Source organism: Xiphias gladius, chromosome 21 (genome assembly GCF_016859285.1).
Source record: "Xiphias gladius isolate SHS-SW01 ecotype Sanya breed wild chromosome 21, ASM1685928v1, whole genome shotgun sequence".
Classification (NCBI taxonomy): domain Eukaryota; kingdom Metazoa; phylum Chordata; class Actinopteri; order Istiophoriformes; family Xiphiidae; genus Xiphias; species Xiphias gladius.
The window spans coordinates 2,529,750-2,557,540 of record NC_053420.1 but is presented as its reverse complement, the minus strand read 5'-3'; the positions used below and the strand labels follow the sequence as shown (position 1 = coordinate 2,557,540).

The 27,791-nt window shown below is 46.4% G+C and overlaps 1 protein-coding gene across 1 annotated transcript in view; it reads right to left on the bottom strand.

Moving 5' to 3' along the window:
• The window catches only part of LOC120807162 (dedicator of cytokinesis protein 3-like), a 117,241-nt gene that overhangs the window by 19,532 nt on the left and 69,918 nt on the right, over positions 1–27,791 (bottom strand). Inside the window, exons 10-27 of the mRNA XM_040158897.1 lie at positions 21,973–22,054; positions 21,154–21,214; positions 20,684–20,831; positions 18,780–18,868; positions 17,746–17,871; positions 14,546–14,670; positions 12,703–12,865; positions 12,124–12,230; positions 11,214–11,385; positions 10,716–10,813; positions 9,237–9,320; positions 8,689–8,789; positions 7,368–7,449; positions 5,969–6,139; positions 3,259–3,451; positions 2,534–2,661; positions 1,637–1,783; positions 24–122 (exon numbers count right to left, since the gene is read on the bottom strand). Coding sequence (XP_040014831.1) covers positions 24–122; positions 1,637–1,783; positions 2,534–2,661; positions 3,259–3,451; positions 5,969–6,139; positions 7,368–7,449; positions 8,689–8,789; positions 9,237–9,320; positions 10,716–10,813; positions 11,214–11,385; positions 12,124–12,230; positions 12,703–12,865; positions 14,546–14,670; positions 17,746–17,871; positions 18,780–18,868; positions 20,684–20,831; positions 21,154–21,214; positions 21,973–22,054 — 2,176 coding nt within the window. The remainder of the gene's footprint in view (positions 1–23; positions 123–1,636; positions 1,784–2,533; positions 2,662–3,258; positions 3,452–5,968; positions 6,140–7,367; positions 7,450–8,688; positions 8,790–9,236; positions 9,321–10,715; positions 10,814–11,213; positions 11,386–12,123; positions 12,231–12,702; positions 12,866–14,545; positions 14,671–17,745; positions 17,872–18,779; positions 18,869–20,683; positions 20,832–21,153; positions 21,215–21,972; positions 22,055–27,791) is intronic.

Here is a 27,791-nt window from a genome sequence, read left to right as displayed (position 1 = left end):
TTTAGGACATCAGTTTCCTGTACCTTGAGCTCCTCCTTGCTCTGGAAGTTTTCCATCAGGCGCTGGAAGTGGATGTCTGTCATCTGGCGGAGGAGGGACAGGAGGCAGGACACATACTCTCCCTGCCAATGGGGGAGCGGGGATAGGCGTGCAGGACGGTCACATGGAAGCAGTTAGCAGTACGTGAACAGTCAGCGGCGGCAACAGCAGGGCAAGACAAGGCTCCTTCTCAAACTGATCTCTCCCCGCTAGCCTTTCGCTACGGAGTCTCGCTCTTTCTTAAGTCGCTGTGGGGGGCGCTCACGTTATGGGGAGGTTCTCAATGATGAGGAGAAATGTGAGGGGCAACTGCCATCATCCAACATGAGCAGAAAACATCACTCGCCATCACTCAGCATGTTCAGATAACCTGCCATATATCACGTCCTGTTTAACCATACATGTATAACCCTTCCAACTTCCAATCAACATATGCTATAACGGAACCGTGTATGTCTTTCTCTGAATTGATGAATGCACTGTACATTTATGGGTAAAAAACAAATCGATGGAATTTAAGACAAAGTGATGGTTCCTTGTTTTTTACTTTACTGCACAATCTGTGATTTTGACCATGGAAAGGCAGTGTAAAGAAGATGGCGCTACGGGTTTAAATGCACAACTAAAATAATGTATACGAAGTAGCAGCATGGGGCTTAAATTGATCCTCTTTACTTCATTATCTGGTTCTTGTGCTTCAAGTTAGATGTAGTGAAGATAATCATGTCAGCACTAGTGAAGACTCACTGTTGGATGGCTCGTCTGCTTCCACTCCACACTATCTGGAGTAGAAGTGGACAATGAAGTGCCCTAAATAAAGCCCCTAATAAGGCCCAAGCCTCCGTAAAAACAAAGGCGCAGTGGGTAGGACGAGTAGGGGTCAGATTGAGATTGAGCCAAAGATAAAAGCAGCAATATATAAATGAAAAGCAGTGGATTTCATGTAACAACCAGTATCTAAAATGTGTGGAATTTGCATATGAACCTGCCGACTACACCGAGGGAAAGAAGTACACCTGGCTCAGAAATCGTACAAGTACATGTAGTATAATGCACGATCACATCCATGTTGTATGTGATTCACCGGAATCACATACAACAAGGAAGAGCGAACTACAACTTCGAATAAGCATTATTAAGGCATGCAAGGCAGCATGCAGAAAGAGAAGAGGATGAGGAGGATGAGGAGGAGGAGGACTGAGGTGTGAGGAGATGTGCTGGTGGATGAATGGACACATCAGAGGAGGGCAATATGGACTAAAGTAGGTAAAATCCCATGCTCAGATCCCAGTGAGCCAAATGGTTTTCTAGCGTTTTCCTGGAACTGGAACTGGAACTTTTCAAAACAACTCTGTTCCTTTTATTCATTTATTTTAAATCTCACAATGACATTTTTGTTCAAATTGACCTATTTATTATTTTTTAGATCTGAGAATAGTAAATGAAGACTTTGTGACAATATGATAATATAAAGGGAAATTAAACAACAATATTAAAATATTGCCCCGCCCGAGGATGGGTAAACAGGTGGGTAGGTACCGGATGGACCGGGGTGGTGGGAGGTGAAGTAGTAGTAGTTGTATTGTTAGTTACTAACAGTGATCTCCGCGGTGCACTGCGGACAGCGTTGACCCCTTACCGCCTCCTGCGATTGGCTCTTGCTCATGATTGACAGCAGGGTCTGCAGAAGGACATCCAACAGAGACTCCACCATCATCTCCACCTCCTCCTGCACTGACGTGTCCTGGAGGGAGAGATGAGAGAGAAAGTGGGGGGTGGTGGGGTGAAGGGAATAGTAGGGAAAGGATTGGGGAGACAAAGAGCAAAAATGGGAGGAGGGAGTGAAGAAAAGGAGAAGTAAAGAGACGACAAAATGAGAAAGGAAAAGAAAGAACTCCAGCCAAACAAACTTTATTCGAGTGAGCGTGTGTTTACAGTTCACTTGGACATCAGATTTATCGGGGAGAAACAAACTGCCCCAATTTTAAAAGTCATATTTGAGGATACCTCAGTTTCTAGGTTAATGACGAAAAAGCGTAGAACGCTCAATATGATGGAAAAAAGAAAGGTTAATGTCAACCAGCGGTAAGAAAGCACCGTATGCTGTTGGCCAAGCTAACCGCCACAAATCTTTACAAACTTGGAAGGAGTCAATTCCACATTGTCCCTTTCAGGACGTCCGTGGTTCTCGGGAGGCTGTCAGTCATTTGACCTGGCGTTAGAATAAAGCGTTTTATTCTAACGCCAGACGTCCCAGCAACAACTGAACTGGCATGAGACATGGTCTGGGTTGATGGATTCAGCTCCCTCTCCTGTGGCCCAACCCTTTCATCAACATTTCCACTCGCCCAAAACAGGATGAGGGCCGGGACGTTCATGCTCTGCAGAGGAGGAACCCATCGGGCCAGCGTTTCATTTGTATATACGTACTGCACATTTGTTCGTGTGTGTGTGTGTGTGTGTGTGTGTGTGTGTGTGTGTGTGTGTGTGTTACCAGTGAGCTGGTCTTGATAATAGAGAATATCGAGCTGAGTATCCCAGAGCAGATGAGCAGCTCTTTCTGCTGCCTCAGATGGAGATGGATGTGATGCAGGACCACAGGAAGCAGGATCCTTCGAGACTCTGAGGGCACAAACACACACACACACACACACACACACACACACACACACACACACACACACACACACACACACACACACACACACACACACACACACACACACACACACAAAGACACTCATTTTCTTAGCGTTTTGATGCTAGTATTTCCAGAACACGATCTCTGTGGCTGACAACATGACAGAGCCATTTATTTTTTGCGTCCAGTCTTTTTCATTTGTGGTTAAGTGCTGTAGAGCTGGTCGTACTTTGATGACTAACGATTTAAATAATCTATTAGTAAAGGTTCTGTTCAACAGATTAATACCTAAATCAAGGATTCGCCAACACCGGTTTTAAAATTAATCTGCAAAGCATAAAATAACGACGGTATTATACAGAAGGTTTTCTGGAAAAATTAACATTATTATTATGAGATTATTTACTCAGGTTTCTTGGATGAAGGGGTAAAATGGAAAATGTTCTGATGCTTTTAGGATCCATTTGGAAAGACATTTGTTACCGATGTATAGTATATGACTCCCCTTTTATTTCATAGAGAAAGATGAATCAGAGAAAAACAACAAGGTGTGCTTATGTTTTTACTAGAACCTTCACCTGGGAAAGAGAAGAGCCTGCTGTCCACGGTCCGGGCTATGGACTGCAGTTTGACCACGTCCATGGACTGTCCTATGTGCACCGTGGACGGCATGCTGCCCAGAGTGCCGCGCACAAACTCTGCCACTTCTTGCACCGTGAACATCTGCAGCAGCTCGTCAAAGATGGCGGGGAACGAGTTCAACAGGGCGGCCTGAGGAGGACGAGGGAGAGAGGAGGGTGAGGGACAAGGTGAGAGGGACGTTTCAGAGGAGAAGAGAGGGGGGCTGGGTTGTTAGCGTCCGTGTGACCATGACTTCATTCTGTTACACAACGGTGGAGAGCAGAGCTGAGTCACAGTGAACACGGTGAAAAGCTGAGTTCCAAAACATTTTTCATCACATATAGACGTGCGCTTCATGCAGGTTTGCCCGGACCCCGGAGCAACGTGACACTGGGCAGGGGGCAGTTTAATATGCGGGGTCCATTTTCCTCACACAGTTTTCAAGCCAATCACCTCGTATTAAATTACAGTTGTGTTCTAAAATTTGTTCGACTAAATTCATTTTACACGACAGCTGTTCACCAGTGGAGACATTCGGAAACACGCAGGAGAGTGAAGAAGGTACAAATCATTCAGTGAATTAATTCATTAGTAGATAAGAAATCACAGCAAGATTAAAAGGGAAAGACTGAAAACATGAGAAAATCTCGGAAGAAACAAGAAAAGGTTAAGAAGAGAAAGCACCAAATCCGACAGGGGAAAGTGACAGGTATTAGTCCATAAGCATTCAACTTCATTAAACACACACACACAGCTACAAGTCTGATCAGAGAGGAGGACTTCCCTCCGACATTGGCTGGGTTTCGTAACAGCAGAACAGAGACGGCGCGGCAGATGAGATTTCAGAAGTACAGCACAAAATAGTTTCAGTTTACTGTTTCCAGCGGTTGGACTCAGCGCTCAGGCTTGTTCAGAACAAGACTGAAAACGATTGCGTTGGTGTGAAAGGAAGTTAACCCTCAACCCCAGATTCCCTGAAAATGTTTCAAGGGCAATGTGCTGCTTCTTGCATCTGAGTCGACCGGGCTAGCAGCACAGCGCACATCGTGTCTTTCAGCTACCGGGCTAATTCATGATCATGTACTCTCCTGATTCCTTTCACTTTGTCCATAAAATGCCTTCAAACGGCAATTTCCTGGAGCCCGATGTGATGTCATGAAAGTACCTGTTTTGTCCGAAACCCCAACGTAGTCCGTTTACCAGAAAAAGTTTCTGTTTCTGTTTTCTTCGCCAATTTTGCTCAAAAAAAAGAAATGACTCCAATGATTGATTGATTATCAAAGTAGCTGCTTATGATTTCTGTCGATCACTTCATTGACATACCGTTTTTCAGCTCTAGATTAGGTTAAATGAACCGGGAAATCTTGATTTCCATGACCTCACCTGAGAACGTATACCATATAAATACCTGTGCCCATGGAGGGTTAACGGAGGCTTTAGTCAGGATTCTTTTCATTGTTCATGACTGGCCAACGGCCCAGGATTATGACTTTGTCACTTTGGTGATATACGAAACTGCGCTGGTGGTAGAGGCTCAGTAGCTCTAATCAGTTATTTACATTATTCATTCTCCACATGCGAACGAGCAGCCACTCCTCAGGATTTGATGGGAGTCTATGAGCTGACAGGTGTGACTCTGGCGGCGACATGGCAGGACGGATCAGGTTTTTCGAGGGAGGAGATGACAGGGAAGAACATGTTCTGAATCAGGTGTGTGTTTATAGTTACAGGACTAAGATATGCGGTGGGTGTGTAGGAACCAACGGGGCGTGACTAAGCAGTCGGTGCGGGATACGTGAGGAGTGTGAATGTGAAAGCAGTCAGGATGTGGATGTGCACGATCACAAGCGTGCGTGCGTGTGTGTGTGTATGTGTGTGTGTGTGTGTGTGTGTGTGTGTGTGTGTGTGTGTGTGTGTGGTGAGGTTAGGCTCACAAACAGCTGAACAGGTAAATGAGGACTCTGGGCTTCACACAACGGGTTTTGTGGTATTCATCCAGAAGTCTACTTACTGACAGTGGAGACGGCCGCAGAGCGTTGGTGCTCAAGGCCTGAGTGCAGTTGGCTTGCCCGCTGCCAGGAGCCTGTCCTGGGGCAGGGGGCTGGGCATGGCCCAGGGCAGGGGCTAGTGCTAAGGGAGCGGCAGGCCCAATGCCAGGGCCTGGGGCTTGATTTGCGCCCGGACAAGGCTGGGAGCCCTGTGGTGCATGGACGCGGACAGAAGAGGCCCAGGAGGAATAATGGGGACCCAATGGATGGAGCAAAGAATTGTGGGAGATTGAAAGAGAAGGTGAGGAAAGGAGGCAAGGAAAGGTCCGAGGTACAAGTAGAAAGGGGGTACATAAAGGAGATAAGAGTTAGATAAAAGCAACTAAGAGAAGATGGGAACGAAGCTCAGGAAGAAACTAAATTATCAGCAAATATAATTCAATCATCATGGGATTAGCCTTTATAAAAGCAAATGAGTCTCATCTAAACTACAAAGACACAACGAGTTGCAGTTACATTTCAACTGTGAAAAAAGGTGATCACTTAATGAGGGAAGTCATTAAAAAAATTTTCATTAAAAAAAATAGAACAATTAAAGAAAAGACTTCAAACTAAACATGTTGAAGAATCTGTAGAACTTGAGTTGGTACTGTGAGTGTGAGTGTGCGTGTTCCCCTACCTGCGTGAAGATGAGGGTCTCTGAGTTGCGGCTGTCCAGGCTCAGGACGAAGCGGATCGACTGAAAGAGTTCCTGGATGCTGGTGCGAAACTGCTCCTCCTCCATACCACAAGTGGCCCGAGAGTAGAGGATCCGAGACTGGACGATAAACTTAAACAGATACTCCAGAGCCTGAGGGTAGACAGGAGCAAGAAGAGGGGACATTAACACAACATAAGTAACTTAAACATACACACGTGGTCAGTATCGTCCAATTCGCTTGTTTTATTAATACATTAACATTCCAGGGAGAGATGAAATGCTTGGAATTAAACTGAAAAGACAGCTCAGTTGTAGTTTGTGGAAGAATAAGACAGACCGATACAGGCTTGTTGGAGATGAATAAAAAACCCCAGATCTGAACCCGCAGCTGCAGCTGCATGTCAAAACTTTGCTCAATAATTCACACCGTCCACTTTCACATGACAGCGTGACCCATTTGAGACGGATGTTTGAGTCCGATAAATATTTCAAAGTGCGGAGCCGCCTTTGTCTGCTAAATGCGGTACATTCTGTACATCTGCCTGAGTTGGTACATCTATTCTGGGCTCTGCCTACAACATGATGCAATGGTGAACATATGCAGTCAACTTTTTGTGGGTAGACTGAACGAGGACGTTCAGTGGGAAGAATCACAGAGGTGTAAAAATGGCTGATAGGGCTTTATGGTCGATTTTCACATAAAAACATTGCGCAGATAACTCACTGAAGAGATGGAGAGATTTTAGCAGCATGTAAACCGTCAGAATAAGGATCAGAATCGCTGCATTTTGTTGTTTGTGAAAAAGATATTTGCAGACGCAGTCAGTGTTTTGTTCATCAGGGGAATGTTAGATGGTTGCTGCTAGATTGTTAAAGACTGAACAAACGTCTCCTTTTTTATTCACGTGACCCATAAAGACTAAAGAAGGTTGGAACCTTCGTATTGGAAAAAAAGTGAACATATTTAGAAACGTGATTTGCCTAAAAAGCAGGATACAAATATAAGAAAAGCTATAATGTAACATACAGACATTTACTTGAGTTACCGAGCTCATCGCACTGTAAGTAGTTTTTTGGCAGCCTGTGGTTGTATAATGTAAAGTGCAATGACGGCATAGTTATCAAACATTCTCCTCAACAAAAGTGGACGCCAGCCATGGGACACTAAACAACCGAGTGAATATACCTGAACTGGCAGCATTAGCTAATGACAGCTCCTGTTGTCATGCTCAGAGTTAAAGTATTTTCCCTCTTCTCAGTGATGAGGACGTGCGAAGTTCATCAGCCAGGTCACAAGCAACGGCTTTGGTTGAAAATACGAGCTGAACTCATTCAGGGACTAAAAGGTGGACACACAGCTGCAGTTGGTGGCTCTTACCCTCATGGCTTCCTGTATGTGGTCCTGTCGGACCACCTCTGCAGAGCGGTCCATGTACCACTTCAGACAGCGGATCAGCTCTCTGAAACACAGCAAACATTAAACACTGCATTTGAGCATCTGAGCCACGCGGCGCTGTTTTTTTCCCCAAGAGACTCAGCAGAATTTGAGCTGAAAGTGTAGTCTGTAAAACTGTCTATGACTTAAACCTGCAATTTACTGATTTTTTTTTTTTCTAGCCACTTGGGGGCAGGAGAACCAAGGTGTGAACACAACACTAACATATCGTCACCTTCGAAGTAGATATGGTGAACTTGTTATCAGACATTTGCTTTCTTCCACATCCAACAGTTCCAGTGCAACATGACCATTCATTTTGAGTTGTGTTTGTGTCACCTGATGAATCTAAGTCCAGTACTCCCTCTTCTTTTAGCTCTGGTTTTGGTCTCCTCCGGCTCCCGAGGGAAACATCTGGCTCTTTGGCTGCTAAATACTCCACTATGTATACACATCTCCTTTCACATTGTCACGCTGTTTTCCCATTGTCATTTCCTACCGTTTTATCATTAAAATGTCGGTTATAGCTGCTTTAAATAAACAGTAAGTAACAGCTTAAAAACACAGCCGATATTTTGACCAGCTCTGTTCCCGCTGCTGCACAGCAACCAGTACTGATATTTAGAGAAGCACCCGAATTCATTAAAACTTTACATAAAATACTATGCAACAGATGCAACTGTGCAACCATAAATAACAAAAAAAACCAAACATATAACATAATAAATACGTTATTTGCATTTTATTACTGTCTCCTGTTGGTCGGCAGGGTACCACACTTCTTCTTGTCTTCTACAAGACAAATCAGGCAAATTCTGGCTATTGTGGAAGTTGGGTAAATGAGTACCACGTTAATGCAATTTACCTCTATCTGAACATTATAAAATAAGGTAGTTATTTATGTGCACGTCGATGTGCTTGGGAGAATGAAGGGCAACACTTCAAAAGGATAAGGGACTCTGACATCAGTCGTGCTGGGAGAATTGGGAAAATTGAACTGAGGGACGGTAATGGTCAACGCCATTTTGAGTATCCCGCAGTGTGTACGATACAAGCATAAAATCAGGACTACACACACACACACACACACACACACACACACACACACACACACACACACACACACACACACACACACACACACACACACACACATCTGCACACCTTTTAATGAGAGTGTATTAGAGTTTGCTAGTGCATTGACCAGTGAATCAGCCTGTAGCGTTACAGTCAGAGTATCAGTTAGTTGGAGTAAAACACTCACTTGTAGGCCAATGCACCGGCAAAGTGTTTCTGGATATACGTGTCCATCACCGGCCTGAAGTGGTAGTATTTACTGTCCCTGAGTAGGTTTATAATGAACACCTGAGAGAGGAGGAGAGAGACAGAGGGATTAGACAATAACAAATGATTGGGATACATTAAACCATATACGTATATACATTTGGCTTTTTAATTGCCATGATCAGCCTGCGTATCTAAACCTCTTGTCACTTTACGTTGGTTGGGTACAGCGGGTTTACTACCACTCACTGAATTATTTGTAAAGTCCATCCTATAATAAACCTGATCACGATTTTCCAAACATTTGATCAAATGTAATGTCCCCAAGAAAACAGAAAATATCGTCCTGAGAGAAACCAAGTTTTTCATTTCTGTATATAATTTTAATAGTTGCATGCACAAATAAACTTAACTAAACAAACTGTCCAGTCACAGGTGCTGTCTCCAAACATGGGGCTGCAAGCAGCCGGCCATTTTCACAAACAAAATCACTGCCTTCTTTCTTTTTTGGCACACACACACACTTACCAATGACTGGAACACCAGTGGTCCATATTTGTCTGTGTTGTCATCCAAGATGGAGAACAAGGTGTCCAGAATGTCTTGGAGAAACTGCCACACACATACTCAGTCAGTTACAGCTGCATCCGTTCTGCTTTATGGTAACATTTTGGTACTCAGACATTAAACCCCTGCCCCCTGCACAGTACATATCATACATCGCATTTAAAATGTAAATAGAAGAGATTGCATTTATTATACAAATTCGAAAACACAAAAAGTTGATAACGCTAACTCACAAAACGTTTCACCTTCGTCTGATGACGCATTTCTCATTTATGTACAAAAGGGGGAAAAAATAAATAATTCATGTTTATCAGTTATTTTAGGGTCAAACATGATAATGACAGGTGCTTTCCAGTTACTGGCTCCCTGTACTTGGAGTCAGGTCAGTTCAGTTTCCCATACATTTCTTATTAGCAGTGGGACACTCACATGATGGTTGGGCGCCCTGACTGAGGGGCACTAAATGTTACAACGCTGAGAATCAGACAAAACAAATAGATAAATAAAGTAAATTTGAATGGAGCTTCATGGACAGAAAAGTAAATGTAATCAACAACCACAGAAAGGAAATTACTGTCTCACCACTTTTGGCAAGACTACTGCCAGTGATGCTTCAGAGGAAGGCAGTGGAGAATCAGCCATAATTGCCATGACAAATGACAAAAGTAAACGTACAGCAAGTCTGTCATCAGGGTTGCCAGGTCCGTTTGACAAAACCAGCACAATGGCCAATCAAAACCAGCCCTATAGCAGAACTCAAAATTTGCCTCTGGCAAATCCTATGCACTGCTTTTAAAGTCCTACAGCATTGCTGTCATTGTCAAATCTATTGCAATGTCTACAAAGAAACACCATGGACTTTTAGTGTGCCAGCGTTAAAGGCAGTTTTTCCTGAACAGTCCTTTCACCTAGGTCCTAAAATGGCCTTGTGTAATTAGATACAGTATGTTATCATAAATAAAACGTAGCTCTGTGGTGTAAATCAGCGGTTCTCAACCTCTCTGTAGTCTCAGGGATCCCGTCTGATAAGATTTAGTTATTACATAACCTTCTATGCTGTAGATTTTCCCATTCTTTTGTGTATTTCTTCTCGTACTCTTCCACTCACTCATGTTTCCCTAAGCAGCGGACAAAAAAAATTCAACTCGCGGCAACACTTGAGAAGTAGCCCAATTCCACCGGACAACCGCAGACCTGGCAACCCCGTCTGTCGAGGAGTATTTTCTCTTAATGACCAGTGTGTGAGATGTGCTGACACTGCAGTTACATAGTTTGAGCTCCCGATTTGCGACCACTTCGTTCCTCCTATCTTTTCTAGCCTATCTAGAGAAAGTATTTACGTGAAGAGCTCCTCCTTAGCAAGGATCCGCATCGACCCAAGAGCAGCAGGTGGCTATATTTTTTTTCGGATTTAAAGATTTTCGTCCGACTCAACCTCACCTTGACTATCTCCTCTCCGCTGACATGCCGCAGCCGGCCGAGAATGTCCATGACCCGGTCTGGATGGGCCTTCCACTTAAGCAGGGCCAGGAGGTCCACTGAAAGACAAACAGCAAAGTCAGCGATCAGAAAAGACTTGAACTTGAACTTCCACAGGGAAGGAGAGCACTGGTCAGGCCCGCTAGAGTTCATCTGCAACACCAGGGTCAAGTATCCACACAGAACGAAGGTGGATGAATGACAGACCTAATGGCAAAGCTTCACATGGTTCTTCAGCACAAACCATCACAACGTACGAGTGCTTTCCTTGTGCTTTTCAATAGGGTTCAAAATACGAAAGTAGCTTCACCGCAACAGTTTCCTCCGTATGATCAAGACTAAGATTCCCCTGTATCACTAACCTGCACATTAAAGCCTATATTTACATCATCTGAGACTGTTCTGCATGAAGGTCCCACGCATGAATGGAGACAGGGCTTTAAATTCTCGCGAACACACCATTCTGAGTGAGCTTGGTGGAGGAGAGCTGTGTGGAGATCCAGAAGGTCTCCTTGGTGCTGCGCTGGAAGATGAGGCTGGAGGGGATGCTGGGACAGCTGCTGAAGTCCTCTTTGCAGCAGGGCAGGCCCAGGTAGAGGGCGTGGTTACTGAAGGTCGTGTTCTCATCACACTGAGGCCGAGCGGCGCCAGGAGCAAGACAGAGACAAAGAATGGTCAATTCCATCATCGGAGATTTAAAACAGTGCTCGTCTCTGTCTCAACAGGCAACATCTGCAGCTTCACAAATCTCAAACTAACACCACTGGTAACACAGTTGTATAGTGGCACATTTTCTGGTGGGTTCATACCTCGTTCAGACCTTCAGACCTAGTTTTCTTTAACTCATAAACTGTGGCTGCCGGTCAATCTGAATTGTGACAGTTCAACAGGATGCGCGCAGAACTGGATGATTTTTCACTTCACTTCACAACCATCTCCACCGTCGCTGGTTCACTCCAGAGTAATTTTTACTAGAAAACTGATCCGATTCCAATTCCAAGAATAAGTCTAATTGCTGCGTACACGCTTTGCTTTGTAGTGGACTCCTGTGGTGTGACTCGGGAGAGACCCACTGACTTTTCTGGCTGATGAAAAGGCCAACGTGTCATCAGCGGATACGGGTAGGTGTTTTTTCTTTATTGAGCAACTTAGAAAGTCTAACTTGGGCATGATTTTGTTTAGCCTATTCTATACGGTAAAGGAAATACTAATGAACACTATATTGAAACAAAAAATAAGTACCAGAATTTTAGGCAGAAATTAACACTCTTAGCATTGCTGACATTTGTGAAAACCCGTCGGATGTCACTCTGTGGTAAATTTCAAGGCACTAACGCACAGACAGAAAGACAGGGCAATCATGTCTGACCTTGTAAACGTAGATTTCATGGCTCTCGTCTGAAAGAGTCGTTCCATCCTCCCTCATCAGAGGAGTGAAGGCGAAGCCAAACAGCTTCTTCTCCCCTTTGTCCTTTGCTGTAGAGTGAGAGGAAATGAGAAAGGGAGGGAGAAATGAAAAGAGAGAAAGATGTAAGGCAAAAAGAGAGGCAGAGACCTGCGAGCTAGAGGAAGTTTGGAGTGGATCAAGATTTCTTCTGGCTTTGCTTTGGTAAATAAGGTACGAAACTAGGGCAGGAAAATGACATGAAAACAGACAGATGATAATCTCAGCTGTCATATCAGCTGTTTCAGTCGACGTCTGATTCTTTCACTACTGTTAAGATAAATGAGAAAATGTAGTTAGCAAATTATGTCAAACCGCTGCAGCTGCACATGGTTTGTATTTATCTCAAACTGTTAATCCTCTGGAACTGACAGAATTAATTCACGGGCCGCCTCGATGTATTATACATTTTTTTGCCTTATCTCTAAAATCAAAATTAGCATTTGATGTCATTTCAGTTCCAAAAAAAAACCCCTTTCATTTTGTTCCACGGCCACTACTCACTGGAGCAGTGTCTGAATTCGAAGCGTAGGTGGGACCCTCGGAAACGGTCGATGGGAATCGGCAGTTTAATCACCTCGCTCCACCGCGGGCTGTTGTTGTGGTAGAGCACGAAGGAGCGATGCTCCGGCATGTTGGGCTCCCCCGAACCTAGGCTGATGCAGTCCTGCAGAGGGAGGTGGTGTGTGTGCGCGCCGAAACAGACCGACAAGTAAGATACACAAGGTTAATACACAGCCTCACAAAGAGTTTCACACCTACCCACAGTAGCTGTCACTGTAAGCTGCACGTGTTAGTTTTACGCTTGCCACTGTGTCATCGTGCAGTGCTTTGAGGGAAGTGATTTCATCAGTGCCAAGAGGAGACATCTGCTTCTTCCTGTTGACGCTGCTTTTCTCTTAATGTTTCGTTATGTGTGAGAAAACCGGTTTAGTCGTGTAAAACGGGTCTTGTGAGGGTGGGTTTGTGGCTTGTTCAACAGAGCATGAAGTAGAGGTAGAGCGAGGGACTCGATCTGGCACAGTGCCGAGGGCTCAGCCAGGGGTTTGGGTGGATTTTGAAGAACTCATTCGATGTTGTTGTAGGCAATTATTGTTCTGAATCAAGGCGAGAACAGCAGCAGCAGGTTGATTTCAAATGCTGATGAGCCCCTCCAGGCCAGAGTGAGTGCATTCATTATTTGTAGATTAGTGGCCTCTCTTGTTCTTTTCTTTTTTCCTCTTTCTTTGTAGGTAAAGTGCAGGGACTCTACTGCTCGCTCACCAATCTGCTTTCATTTGTTTGTCGATTGTGCGAATGAGTCTATATTTAATCACGGCGGCTAGTTAGCAGCGAGATGCCTCCCTCCTCCACGGACAACTTTCACAAACCTCTCCAGAAACTTGCAGCGCTTGACACTAAGATCCATTAACTACCAGTGGATGCGGAAGCGGATCTACCGTTTGGGGACTGAATCCACTTTACCCTGGACCCAAAGCAGAGGCACAACACATGGCTACAGTACGAGACGTGGACACAAGCTCCAGGAAAAACAACGCAGAGAAACTGAAGCCGACCGACACTTTCACACACAAATGGCATAACTTTGGTTTGATAAGCAGCGAGTGCCTTGGCCATTCATTACAGACGTCACAGGTTCATCTCCGGTGGTTGGAGTTTCCACAAGACCTGGATCTGTAACTGTCTCATCTGTATTAGGTTTTAGCATCACAGGACCGAAGAGATGTATTGGCCAAACAACATTATGTTTCATCTAATTAAAAACTGTCACTGTCATATTTATACTGGGGATAAGATTGAGACTATAACGGTTCATATTACCGTATAAGGATCCTTTACATTTCTTAGAACTCTCTCTGTTCAAAGCTTGAAGAAAAGCTTTGATTTCATGTGGACCAATCCAGTTGAATCGCAAGCACATGTTCATACTCCGAGCACAGTTAACGTGCCGATTTAAAGTACTTCACTGTACAGATGGATTATAAGAAGGATCTGTGCTGTAAAAGATGTGAAAGCTTTCGTACACGCCGCTCTTTTGGGAAATGTTTTGTTATTGCACAGTTTATCATATTCGAGACATTTTAAAGAGGACAGATGTGAATAGCCTCATTATGTATTGTTTATGTATTATGTGATGTATAGATCCTGATGTTCTGTCTGCGACCGCATGTTTCCTTTCTGACTGAAATCAAAACTCTGACTATAGTAACTGTTACTAAAATGGGAACAGACCTTTGGAATTAACAACATCGGCAGAAGCAAAACTATGTGTAGCAGACGAATCCCTGCGTTTCCTGGCCCAGTCCCCCCCCTTTCGTAGGGGCGTATGTCAGGACCGCTGTCCTACCTTCAGGATCTCTCCATCAGCATAAAGCACATAGATGGTGACTTCAATGTTCTTCTGAACACTCTTCCCTCCTCTCTCAAAATCCCCTCGCTCCAGGGTCAGGTACAGGTCATTACGGATGTCGCCTGGGACCAGAAAGGACACATTGACAGACAAACAGACGGTTTGTTTCACATTTCACCTGAGAAATGACACAACACTAACATGTAAATATAATCCTGACAAACACATGAAAGGTTACTGAGAATGTTGAAAAATGAAAGGTCAACAGATGCCCAGCATTTCCAGATGTGTCTGCTTTCTGCACTTAACAAAGACCTGGATCTTCTACATATAAAGACACGTACATGTCCATTAACACGGACGGAGGCAAAAATGGATTCTCACACACATTTAAAGCTGAATACCTCTGACATAGACAAGACTAACGACCTGTGTTAACGTGTGTGGATTCATTTATCATCTCAGCCTGTCCTCATAGAGGAGGTGCTACCTGTAATGTATCAAGATGGGAGTTAAACACCTGCTCCATCACTGTCCGAGGGGGAGGAGTGTGTGACGTGCATGTTTAATGTATGTGACAGTGGTGTGAAGGACACTGCTGCATACGGTTTGTGTGTAGGTGCTGCAGAAATGCAGCCTCGCCGCTTCCCTGTCTGTCTGCAATATGAGGGCAAGTGTCGATCCCTGTAGGCAAGAGGGCTGTAAAACCGAAAGTACTCATCAGTGTGAATTACACAACGTGCTCGTAAATCAAGTTTTTCTTGGCACAGTTTTTACCGTTGAAATCAGATCAGATGAAAGCTGCCGATGGTGAGGTCTGTGGATTATCTATTGGAACCGCGACATCGCTTACATAATTTCTCAGGGCTTTAAAACGCTTTTCAGCATGATCACAGAACTTCCGTTCATCCCCTTTATACTGGGCTTTCATCAGACGTTTCAAAACCTCAGCAAGTAAAAGCAAAACTGCGATGTGCAAGGCTTGAGAGGGGAAAGGGAGTTTTTCGGGTGAAGCAACCTGTTGAGACACTGACTTTTTAAAAGTGAAACACACACGTCTCACACGGTGTCTTTCACTCTCTCAGCCACTTGTCTCTATGAAAACCGGGTATGTTGTTGATTTTTCCACTAAGGTGCGTGAGCCAGTAATGTCAGCCAAAATGCAGACGCATCAGCCGGCGGCAGTTGTGAATTCTTGTTGGTCTGAGACACATGGTCCTTATCTCTCGGCGTCACGTTTGTTTAAACTTTAGATATAATCCAACATGTAGCTGCTGGTTTTGTTCTCCGAACCTGCGCGGATTGTTAGTGAAAGGGCTGAGACTTAAAACACCGAGAGAACACGGTGAGAGAAAGTAACATGTGGTAAGACACGACCACGCGTTGGCAGAGAAAAGCAAATGTTGCAGGAGGATCTTTACGAACCCCCCCATGTCAAAGACTTTTCCTATTTCCCCTCCTTCTCTCTGATCGTTTTTGCTCTTCACCTCTCCCTTTGTGCGCCCCTCTTCCTCCCCTGTCTCAGGTTTTATGCTGCTGTCACACAATCCTTCCCTGCTGTAGGAGCATGTACACACCGCCAGACGGTGCCGGAGAAGAGGCCGCGTGTATGAAAGCGGAGGGGGCTTGTGTGAGTTCGTTGAGATAACGGTTGGAGATCACCCACATGGAGTCCTGCGACTGTCCAGTTAGTGCTTCTGTCCCTCCGCTCTTGCACCTGAGGAGCGTCGGCCCGTAGCATTTGTGCAAAGCTGTAAAGCTCAAAACTGTGCAAAGCTCATAAACAAGTATAACGACTCTGCCTTTGTGCTGATGTATGTCTGTATATTCGTGTTCATCTAGGCCTTCATTCTTTCAATTACAAGCAACGGTCTTTTTAAAACAAACTGTAAAAAAGTGACAAACTAAAGCACGATCTTCCTCCTTTCCTCAGCTCAGCATCGTTCGGACCGGTTCTACTTCTGGACAAGGAGACGAAGAAGGAGAAAGAACGAGAAAGACCACGAGGAAACCGCTGCTTCTCTGTGACAGCTCGTGTTTTACCGAGCAGCTGTTGCAGTGGTGCAGTTCCCTTAACTGAAGAGCTGCACGTGTTCAGTGGACACTGACGCTGAACTGAGTGAGGCTCTGCATATAAATCCAGTTGGTGCTTCAGCATGATATATGGGCCCATTCCCCAGACACCGCAAGACTCGCAGCCTCGCGCAGACGTGTCTGTCTTTATTGTAGCTGAAATACTTCAGAGAGTCGATATCCGGTTGCACAGCCAGCTGGAAACGTGGACGTTAATCTGACCAGGAAATTGAACCATAATTCCTGAGTCCTCAATCAAACATAAACAAAACAAAACAAATAAAAATTGTGAACACCCCCGACAGAAAAACCTTTTTCCCTGCTCTGGTCAGTGACATTACAAAGAGCATCTCCATTATATCTTACAGTGCAAACAGAAAAGCTGTCAAGACATTTAGTGTCTGTAGGTTTATTGGTGGTTTTACTGCCTATGCAGCCAACACCCCCCCCCAGGCCTCACTTTACTTTTGTTGTCTGTAGATTTGCTGGTAGTCTGCGATCTTTGTCCGTTACGTGGTGTCGTACACGTCCGAGTAAAACAAAGGGAAAAAAGAAAAAAGAACCCAAATAAACAGCAACGGACCCCTGAGCTACAGTGACCCAGCTGAAAGACAAAAGACTTAGTACAACCTAAATGAACCGGACTTGAGGTCGGATCCACTTTTACAAAATGACTTAACAGCAAGAAGCAAAACCAAGAACAGTAACATTTACTCGTGTATCTTTTCAAAAATATATGGGAGATTTCTTTTGTTTATTTAGTAGAGACAGGAAGTACTTGTGATGCAGACGCACCTGAAGAAGCAATTACTTTTGTTTGAAGTATTTTTGTTACTGGGGAGGAAGGAGCTACTTCCTTAACTCTGCATTTCTTATTTTCTTACTTTTAATTGTTCAGTGGTTGTGAATAGCTGATGGAACTTGGATGAATGAATGATCATTTAACTGCAGAACTACAGCGAGTCATGTCTGTGAAGGTCCATCTCATTCATCCAGGTGGTTAATCGAGACAAAATGAATAGTCCTTTTAGAAGACGTCTCACCAGTCATCCCAAAGGCGTCTTCACTTCTGAACCAAAACGTCTTTTAGTGACGGGGCAGACGCGGCCGAATATCGGACTCACCTGGCATGATGACGTCCGGGAAGCCCAGCTTGCGCGTGACGGCCACCCCCCTGCTGAAAATGAGCGGGTTCTCCCTGCGGACCTGCTCCATGTCGCCTCTCAGCAGCTGCAGAGAGATGATCAGACCTGCACGGATGGAGGGAGAAACAGAGGAGGGGGGAGAGCAGCACAAAGGGAGAGGCGAAGAGCAAAGGAGATCAAAACGAGGGAGGGGAAATAGGAAAAGTAAAAAGCTGGCCTTCGCCAAGCCGCAGCACTTTTAGTCCACAAAACTGAAACTAATTAAACTTAAAACTCAGGCTGAAAACCCCGGTTACTTGTCATGCTGGCGACTGGACTGAAGCGTGACGGTTCCTTGTGGACTCTAAGTGTATGTGGACTGTAGCTAAGTCGACTGTGTTAAACAGGTTTTGCTTTCATCCTTCCCCCTGGGATCAAAAAACGAAGGCAAATTCCTGCTGGATATGTCTGAACTGGAGTGACCGAAGCCGCTTTCAGTGAGACCCCGGACTACGGCTGCACGTGCAAAAGATAAAGTTTCGTGGCCACGGGAGTTCACGGACTTTACCAGCAGAGTCCCCTTCAATGACACCAATTAAGATGATTTTCCAGCCGATGTCAAGCCATGACATGCACATGTCAGCGAGATGCCGTTCGGCTCACCAAACCGGACGAGCGGCTCCTGGGAAGTCTGCGTTTGTTTTGCAACTGACATCGCGAGCTCTGCCTCTGTGTGTCTAACTTAGTCCATCGGCGTGTGCAACACGAGTCAGAAGTGCTGCTGGACCCCTGCGTCTGGAACCGACGCATCGCTGCGCCAGCTGCTTTGACGGGGGGGCGACGAGGTGACTTTCACGGCCGCCGAATAGGGAGAGCGAGCAGAGACGCACGATGCAGACGGGCCTCGAGCAAAGGGAGTGTGTCGCAACACGCACTCACCCTCTGCTGCCGCCTCCGAGGCCGCGTGAGAGGCCGATTAATCTCACGCACACACACACACACACACACACACACGCACGCTCTGTCCGTCGTACCATAGTTGGTGCTGGGGGCGGTGTATTTGGTGCTGGACTTGCGGATGATATTCTCGTGGATCTGGTACCATTCGTTCTCGTTGTTACACCTGGAGAACAACAAAAAAACTCACAGCTTGTCAGGCAGAAAAACATTTCCTCATCGACAGTTACGAACACGACTGTCTTGTCTTTTTACTCCGAACCAGTGAAAACTGCTTCGGAGGGCTGCATGAGAATTTTCAACTAATCCCTCCATTTGCTATCATGTGAACTACTGAGAGAAAAAAGTAGGAAAAGGGTGATTCACGCTTCATGTGGGAGTGAACGCATTACAGTGCGTACAGTTTATATCATATAATTGGATCTAAAACCGTGTGTGAGCCATACTGGAAGCACCGCGGACCCTCCATCCAGAGTTATCTTGTCAAACAGGAAGTAGAACAACTGGCGGATCCCAGTGGTTTTTATCATTATCTAGTTGCTGGCGGATGAAGAATCGCCCTGTGGCCCCACATCAGCACCTCAGGAAGCTTGAGGAGCACGAGGCCCGATGAGCACACTGAAGATGTGAAACCGCCCATGAAGCATGAACCGTCCTCAGGAGTTCAGCTGAGGCTGCCGTGAGGCGGCGCGCACACACACACACACACACACACACACAGTCAGCATTGCATCATGTTTTAACTGTAGGGCTCCTGGAGGCAAGTCTTCAGAAGTTTCAGCCGAGAGGGATTTCCCTCGTGTGTGTGTGTGTGTGTGTACGCGTGCACGCGTGTGAGCATGTGCACGCATGTGTCTGCGCGTGTGCTGATGACATCACAAGACTGCAGAGACTGCCTGGTGACAAATCAGTGAAGTGGGTGTCTGCAGCTCATGGGACTCTCTCTCTCTCCTTCCTCTCCGTTACAGAGCACAGTGTGAGGGAGAGTGAAACCAAGAGGCCCAAGTCTTGCATGAGGCTGAGAACAAAGAGACAAAAGGAAGAGAGAAAGGAAGACATGATACTATACACTGCCCTTCCTGCTCATCTTTAATCTTTTGCCTCTTTTCCCTCCCCGACTTCTCTCTATCATGTTCAAACTACTTTTCCTCTGTGGCTCAAAATGTTCAGTTTCGGATTTTAAGCTCTGCCTCTGAAAGGAAAATGTCACCGCGGAGCCGTGTGTGAGTGTATGAGTGCTTTTGAGCGAGGGCTAAAGGCTGATGGCAGCCATTGTACGAATCCCTACGTGTTCCACCTCGGCCTTTTACCCGCGGCGGTTAGAACTTGTGAACACGCACTGCTCTCTCTTAAAGCTGGAAATGAGAGAACTGACCCTCGGCTTCGTGTTGTCACTCTCCTCAGTATAAAATGAGGGGAGCGGTGTCTATATTAAGCTGTTTCTCTCTGAGTTCTTGCTCCCAGACAAAGCTGAAAGTCTGGCTCATTCCCCGCTGGTGGTGCTACAGTATTTGATTCGTTTTGGTGCCATGACTCGGTTTAGAGTTGTACAAAACGGGTTTTAGACGGCGGGGCCTGGGAGAATGAACCGAATAGGCCGAAAAGTAAAGTTTTGCAGAAGTCAGAGTGTAGGGTATTTATAGATGTAGTTCCAACAGTTACTTAGTTATTGTTCATGTTGTTGAAAATTGTTTTTGGCTTCGCCGCACAAAGTCAAACAGGACACAGGGCAACCGATAACACGGGACGAAGACGGGGACAAACGGCGGAGGACACAGTATCAACAAAACAACGTGAGTTAAAAAAACGTGAATACAGGACAACGTAAAATGAAATGGGTGAAAGGCTCGATTAAAAATCAAGTAGTCACATGAATTAGTGTAATAGTGTAACATAGAGTGGGTCTGTGTATTTGCTTTCAGAAATCGTGGCGTGTGTGTGTGTGTGTGCGCCTGCGCTTGTGCGTGTCGCAGCCTCTTACGTGTAGACTTTAAGGACAAAGTCTTTCTCCTCTTTGAGCTCGGAGATGGTCTGCAGCACGTCGCTCATGGCCAGGACAGCGCAGCCGTACGGCCGGCGGTACTGAACATGCGGGGGGCCCTTCTTGCTGTCGTTCAACAGCATGCGACCTGCAACAGGAAGCGTGTGTGTCGTTGTCACGTGGTGACGGCCGCTGGACATTGACCAGGCTCTTTTCACAGGCAAAAACTAAACAGATAATCAGCTTCAGCAGGTCCAATTAGATTTTGTTTCTCTTTTTTTTTATGAATAATTGATCACGGTCTGATGAAGCAGCACTAAAAACACCAGCTGTAAAAAGGACCAGTGGACTCAGAAGCTGAACATCATAAACTTAACCGAGATACTCTTTTATTACAGATGCACTGCACTGGATTTCTGTCCGCCCCTTCCTGCATGCCATAACGTATATCTTAGTAACTACGGTCTAACCTGTTCTGATGACTTGCGAAACAATGTAGAGATCTCGCTTCATGTCTTTGTTGCTCAGGTCCTGCAGAGTCCAAGAGGAAGAGAAAACACACAGTCACTGAAAATGCAAGTGTAAACACGGCACCGATGCTTTCTTCTGCAGAGATGATCTACAGCGCACGTCGAGATGCATGTTCTAACCTAAAAACCTGGAAACGTAGGACTGCAGATCCCTCTGGGTTCCCCCCCCCTCGCAGTGTTTTTTAGATCTTTGCCCCAAACACTGAAACAGCCAGTGTGAACTGAAATGAACTGATCCGATGGGCGTGTAGGCCAAAATTAGATGTAGGAGAGAGGGACGACGGGAAATGAGGGAGCGACGCAGCAAAGGTGCCCAGCCAGACACTGAGGTTCACGAGCGTTATCTTTCAACTCGACCTCGTGAATCAGCTTTGGACAAATCCAGTGTGTGTCTCGCATCTAAGCCGCTGTATCGCTTAAACAATATTGGCTCGAGCGGAGGGTTTCCATGATGGCTGATGGCTTTTTGTCCAAAAAGCCTCTCAATATAGCAATGAAAACACATTTATCAAGGCTGGTCCCTGGTGGATTTTGTGACTGAAGCTGAATCCTCTACAGGCTTATTCTCAAACAGAGCAATAGGGGGCAACGTACCCTCACCTTTATATTCCTCCTCCCAGTTCTTCAAATGTATTCTACTTCAACTACTTCAACCACCTGCATTATAAGCATGTGTTTTACATTGTGTGTGTGTGTGTGTGTGTGTGTGTGTGTGTGTGTGTGTGTGTGTGTGTGTGTGTGTGTGCGTGCATGCGTTACCGTGAACAGCGCGCACAGCCTGTCCACCTTGTCTGGATTCTTCGGTCCTCCGTTCTTGTTCAGTCTCACCATGAACTTCTCACTGGAAAACACAATCAGAACAACAACCGTGTCTCACTTCAGGACAAAGGTTCAACCCCCCATGTACGAGACTCTGAATTCCAGCCAGGTGCTGCTCTGTAGCTGAACTTTGACCTGAGGGAAATCTACTGTCTTGCTCACGATGGAGGGACACATCCTCGAGGGGAGGGGAGTTTGTAATGGAATCTCTTCTGGTCTTAGATCCAGTTTTCCTGTCCCAGATTTGAGAGCGTCATACAAAAAACCCCCCAAAACATCACTTTTGCCTAAAAGTCGAGTGTATCAGCCACAGATCGTCGCATCAGTCTTAGAATCGCGACCTCGTCAGCACGTCCCACGCAGCTTGACTCAAGGGGTTGAGAAACCCTGTTGTGAGCGCTGCCGGTTGACCCCTGGTGCCCTCACTGGGTCTCCTTGGGGGGGGGGTTTTTCTGAAGGAGATAAAATTCCATCCGATTTCTCCCCGTGCCTCCTCCCCTCGCCCCCCTGGAGTTCTGGCGGGGGGGGGAAACTCTCAAGCAGCATGTCTCAGCCCTTTTTCGCTTCAGGGAACAGCCAAGTGTTGTCTGCTGGTGTCAGCGACTCTGTTCTTTAACCCATATTTATCCAGGGGATTGTGACTGAGCTGACTTGCTTTGTTTCGTCGATTCTCGACCTTGATACAGTTTAGCCTCAAATGCATTATGAGGTTCCTCCAATCATGAGCGACTCTGAGGAGAGCCATTCGTCTCGCATAAGTTACGGTCGGCGCTGCAATTTCCGCAGACGTACCAGGCAGGAGAAGTTGACACAGAATGTCGTGTACGTGGTTGATGGAGCCACGTGGTAGTTCAGACATATTCCACAGTCCCCCCAGTCACGTATGCCCACGACTTACCTCTCACAGGAGGAAGTCCATATGAACATCTGACACTCACTCAGTCTACACACGACGACGCTGAGTTCCGCCTACTCGCCGCTACTCTGCCGCCCGCCTTCGGAAATGCGCCTCCCTCCGTAGCCTCCTCCTGCCGCATTAGCATTTCGGGGATTTTAAAGGGTTTGTGGGTAACTCAGGCTGTGCCAGGAGGGTCTGTGAGCTCGCGCGACAGCGCACGGCGTTGCAGAAAACGATTAAAAGCTCGATGTTGAGTGTCCCGATCGAGATGGAAGGAGCTCTGTAAACTCTGCTTGAAAGAGCCGCAAGTGAATGAAGTTTTGTTCTGTGGTAAGACCGGGCTACTTGTCAATAAAGGTGTGGAAATGGGACTCAGTGTTTCCATTTCTGCCGGCTGAGCATACTAATGCAGTACATCCGTTTATATTTAGATCCAAACCATCAGACATACTTCATTACCTGAGCTTCCTCCTTAACATGAGGGATCCTGTCTGTAACAACGTGGTCAGACCAGTAACTGGCTGTATTTTGCCCACTGTCATTTCCAAACCACTAGAGCTTGTCACGATTTTTTTTTTTTCAGCCTCTTTGCGGGATTAAATTCCACTTACGTTCTCTGGTAAATGCTGCATCTCATTACAGGAACACAGCTCCTCGTTACAGCCTTTATTATTCATCTCATAGTCCCAGACAACAAAAACCAACTCCTGAATTATTGCTAATGTTTGCGCCGCTCCCTTGAAACAACAACAGTGAGGACCTACAGCACATACTGTGTCCGACTCGCTTTTAAAACAAACTATTTATTCCAATCCCCTGGAGATACTGAACAAACAAATACAACAAAACGGGAGAAATGCGTGGCTCTCGGCCGACAGTGGGAGAGTGAGACTTGGCCTGTATGGGGAGATGGGAGATGGGGTGCGAGGGGAGGCAGAGGAGGAGCTGGAGGACTCAGCGGTTTTCACATTCAGTCTCAGCTTTTGTTTCCTTGCTGTTGGTTGTTTTGGTTTTTTTTTCCTTGACTCAAAGAGTGATTCCCAGAGAGAGAGAGAGACGCAGATACATACACTCGCACTCGTACACACGGACACAAACACGCAAGATATATGCACATACATGCTGCCCGACGAAATGTGTAAAAATCCCTCATGCGGTAGCAGGGCACAAATGTACAAAACACACACCATACGACACAGGAATGAATCCGTGAGTGGAAACACACACAAACCGGAGTTGAATTATTAACACTATTTTATGCCTACATCAATATGAAAGGCAGCACAAACAATGCAGATGCGATCAGAAAATGTCCTGCGTGTTACAAGCGTGTTCGAACACACGCGCACGGGTTCCAGCACGAACGCGCGGGAAACACGTGACGTATAGACGTATGCGTGGATGCACTCGGCACTCGCAGATGCACCGACGGCCGCTCACACTTTTATGGAAATGCGCACGAACCGATCATTTCCACTCCGATGCCGTTCATCCTCCCGACGTACCACATCTGCTGCGGAGCCTCGGCCGAGGAAAAACAGCAGGCCCCGGCAGTCCGCGTGACCGGGTGCCTCGCACCCGCACTTATACGGAGGAATTTTATCCAACACACGTTTATCAGAATTCACACGAGGGCGCTGACCAGACCAACGACGTCCCGCCACTATCAGCCCCGGAGCAGATTCACTGCACGGAGCAGTCTGGGCTTTAGGTAGGAGGGAAGGGACGGGGATTATTCTCTCTCCCTGCAAAGACTTTCCACATCATCGGGATTCAAACCAGCAGCCTGCCTACCCTGATGCTGTCTGTCGCTAATATCCCTCATGCTCCCCCTGACCTTCCCTCATCAACTCAGACCTCAGACTTGGGAAGATGTGAAGAACTGCCAACATAAGCACTGGCCCAATTAGGATCCAATTCTCCCTCGTCTCTATTCTCCCACTGTTTTATTTCCAACTCCTCCGACTTTTTTTGGCTTTTAGTTCCTTTTTTTGTTTCATTTTCACACCTACAGCTCCCATTGGAGCCCCAGCAGTCCAAGCATAGGCAGGCTCTCTAGGGCTATTTAGGCTTTTATTTGTCTTTCAAGAGAACGTGCTCGGTGCCCAGCGAAGCACGAGTCGGGTTTCCATCTCATATTTTAACGCAATTTCCAGAAAATTAGCAAAAGAAACAAATGTGAATTAACATGTGTTTCCATCCACTACCATTATGTGAATACGATGCGTTGGGTGCTTAGAGCTAAACAGCCGCTGGAGCCGATTCTCCGGTTGGGGCCGTTAAACCACTGCAGAAACGATGGAGAACCACGTGGAGAACATGATGGAGATCTGACGTTTCTGTTGGTTTCACGTGTTGATGCGAGGGAGGTTCCAGTCTCCTCACGGCTCCTCGCAGGTCTGACGGTTTTGTCTCTTTGACGTTTAAATCACGGGCTTCACGTACGTCATGAGTGGTTCACCAAGTCTGTTTCCATGCACATTTTTGAACCAATACTCCGACTTTTCCTCCTCATCCAAGTCATTTGGCCTTTTTTTTTTAAAATTCCCATTTCTACTCCAGTTTTTAATGCACCAAATGAAAGTGTACATAAAAACAGAAATGCACTAACTTTATATGGACGGAAGGCTATGCACAAAAAAAAAAGGTTTAATTTTGGGCATTGACAAATTTGTTTGCTGGATGATATCAGTGCTCGTAAATTATTTTACCCATAAAAAAATAAAAACGCAATAATTTCCATTGAATATTTACTGACTGTGCCCTGCCTACTACTACCATTAATACCAGTATTACCAGTATCATTTCTAAACAGCAGTCGAGACACCGTATGTGATAACATGATGCGTGGCCTTGACAACTTTCCACTCAAAAGCTTCTACATGAACACGTGGCAGAGGTGGATCATCTTCTATTGGTGCCAACAAATTCAGTAGAGTGGAGCCTTTTCCATTTGACCTTGATTCAACACTGAGAGGCTGATTTCACTATATTACGTTAACACCTGCCTTCGCTGCACCTTGCGCAGATCTCCGGTCTTATTTTAGGCGTTCAGTCGACTCTCTTGACCAAAGTCCCCTGACCGATGAAAATCAGAAAATCAGAGGGGGGACTCTCCGTGAATACCATCACTACAAGGGACATGTAATGACCCGAGCAACGATCGGCCTGCTACTTGGAGGCCTGAGAGACGGTTTTAGGTCAAGCCCTGGTGGAACAGAAACCACATTTGTGTGGGGGAGAGAGAGCCGGCAGCGGAGTGAAGACCGGATATATTTCATGTAATTTCTTACTTATTGTGAGTCTATGCACAAAACTTCATAGCTGTGTCCCTGGTGTTGGTTTCTTAGACATGTAGATTCAACTGTCATCTACAGCTGTAGCTCAGACTTTTGGACATATCTGGCTTGGCTTAAGCTCAATTCTCCTCCTGTCCCCTTTTCTCCTCTTCTCTCCCCTCCCCTCCTCTCCTCTCCCTCCTCTCCTCTCCCCTCCCCTCCCCTCCTCTCCCTCCTCTCCTTCCTCTCCTCTCCCCTCCCTCCTCTCCTCTCCTCTCCCCTTTTCTCCTCTTCTCTCCCCTCCCCTCCCCTCCCCTCCTATCCCTCCCCTCCCCTCCTCTCCCTCCTCTCCTCTCCTCTCCTCTCCCCTCCCCTCCTCTCCCATTTTCTCCTCTCCTCTCCCTCCTCTCCTCTCCCCTCCTATCCCTCCCCTCCCCTCCTCTCCCTCCTCTCTCCTCTCCTCTCCTCTCCTCTCCCTCCTCTCCCATTTCTCCTCTCCCCTCCCCTCCCCTCCCCTCCTCTCCTCCCCTCCTCTCCCCTTTTCTCTCCTCCTCCCTCCTCTCCTCTCCCCTCCCCTTTTCTCCTATCCTCTCCTCTCCCCTTTTCTCCTCTTCTCTCCCCTCCCCTCCCCTCCTCTCCCTCCTCTCCTCTCCCCTTTTCTCTCCTCCTCTCCCCTCCCCCTCCCCTCCCCTCCTCTCCTCTCCTCTCCCTCCTCTCCCTCCTCTCCTCCTCTCCCCTCCCCTCCTCTCCCTCCCCTCTCCTCCTCTCCCTCTCCTCTCTCCTCTCCTCTCCCCTTTTCTCCTCTTCTCTCCCCTCCCCTCCACTCCCCTCCTCTCCTCTCCCCTTTTCTCTCCTCCCTCTCCCCTCCCCCCTCCCCTCCTCTCTCCTCTCCTCTCCCCTTTTCTCCTCTTCTCCCCTCCCCTCCCCTCCTCTCCCTCCTCCTCTCCCCTTTTCTCCTCCTCTCTCCCCTCCCCTCCCCTCCTCTCTCTCCTCTCCCTCCTCTCCTCCCCTCTCCTCCTCTCCTCTTCTCTCCCCTCCCCTCCCTCCTCTCCTCTCCTCTCCTCTCCTCTCCCCTCCCTCCCCTCAGCTCGACATATGAGCATCTCAGAGGAGCAGGTCTTGTCATTAGACTCTAATGCTGAGTCAGACTAGACACTGAAAACAGGCTGCCAAGGTCAAATGTATTTGTGTGTGTGTGTGTGTGTGTGTGTGTGTGTGTGTGTGTGTGTGTGTGTGTGTGTGTGTGTGTGTGTGTGTTTTATGAGAGGACAGAGCCTCTAGCTGATTTACAATGGAGGGTCAGAGAAACAAAACGCAAAAACTAACAAAAGTTTCCTCTTTCTGTCTCACACACACACACACACACACACACACACACACACACACACACACACACACCAACATTTGTTTATTCTATTCTAATTCTATTCTATTCTACACTGAACTGCACGATACTGCAGTATATCTATGCATTTATAACCCTAAAACACACAAACACACACACACACACACACACACACACACACACACACACAACACCATCGTGCCATCAGAGTGGGCCTACATCAACCTCATTACTGACA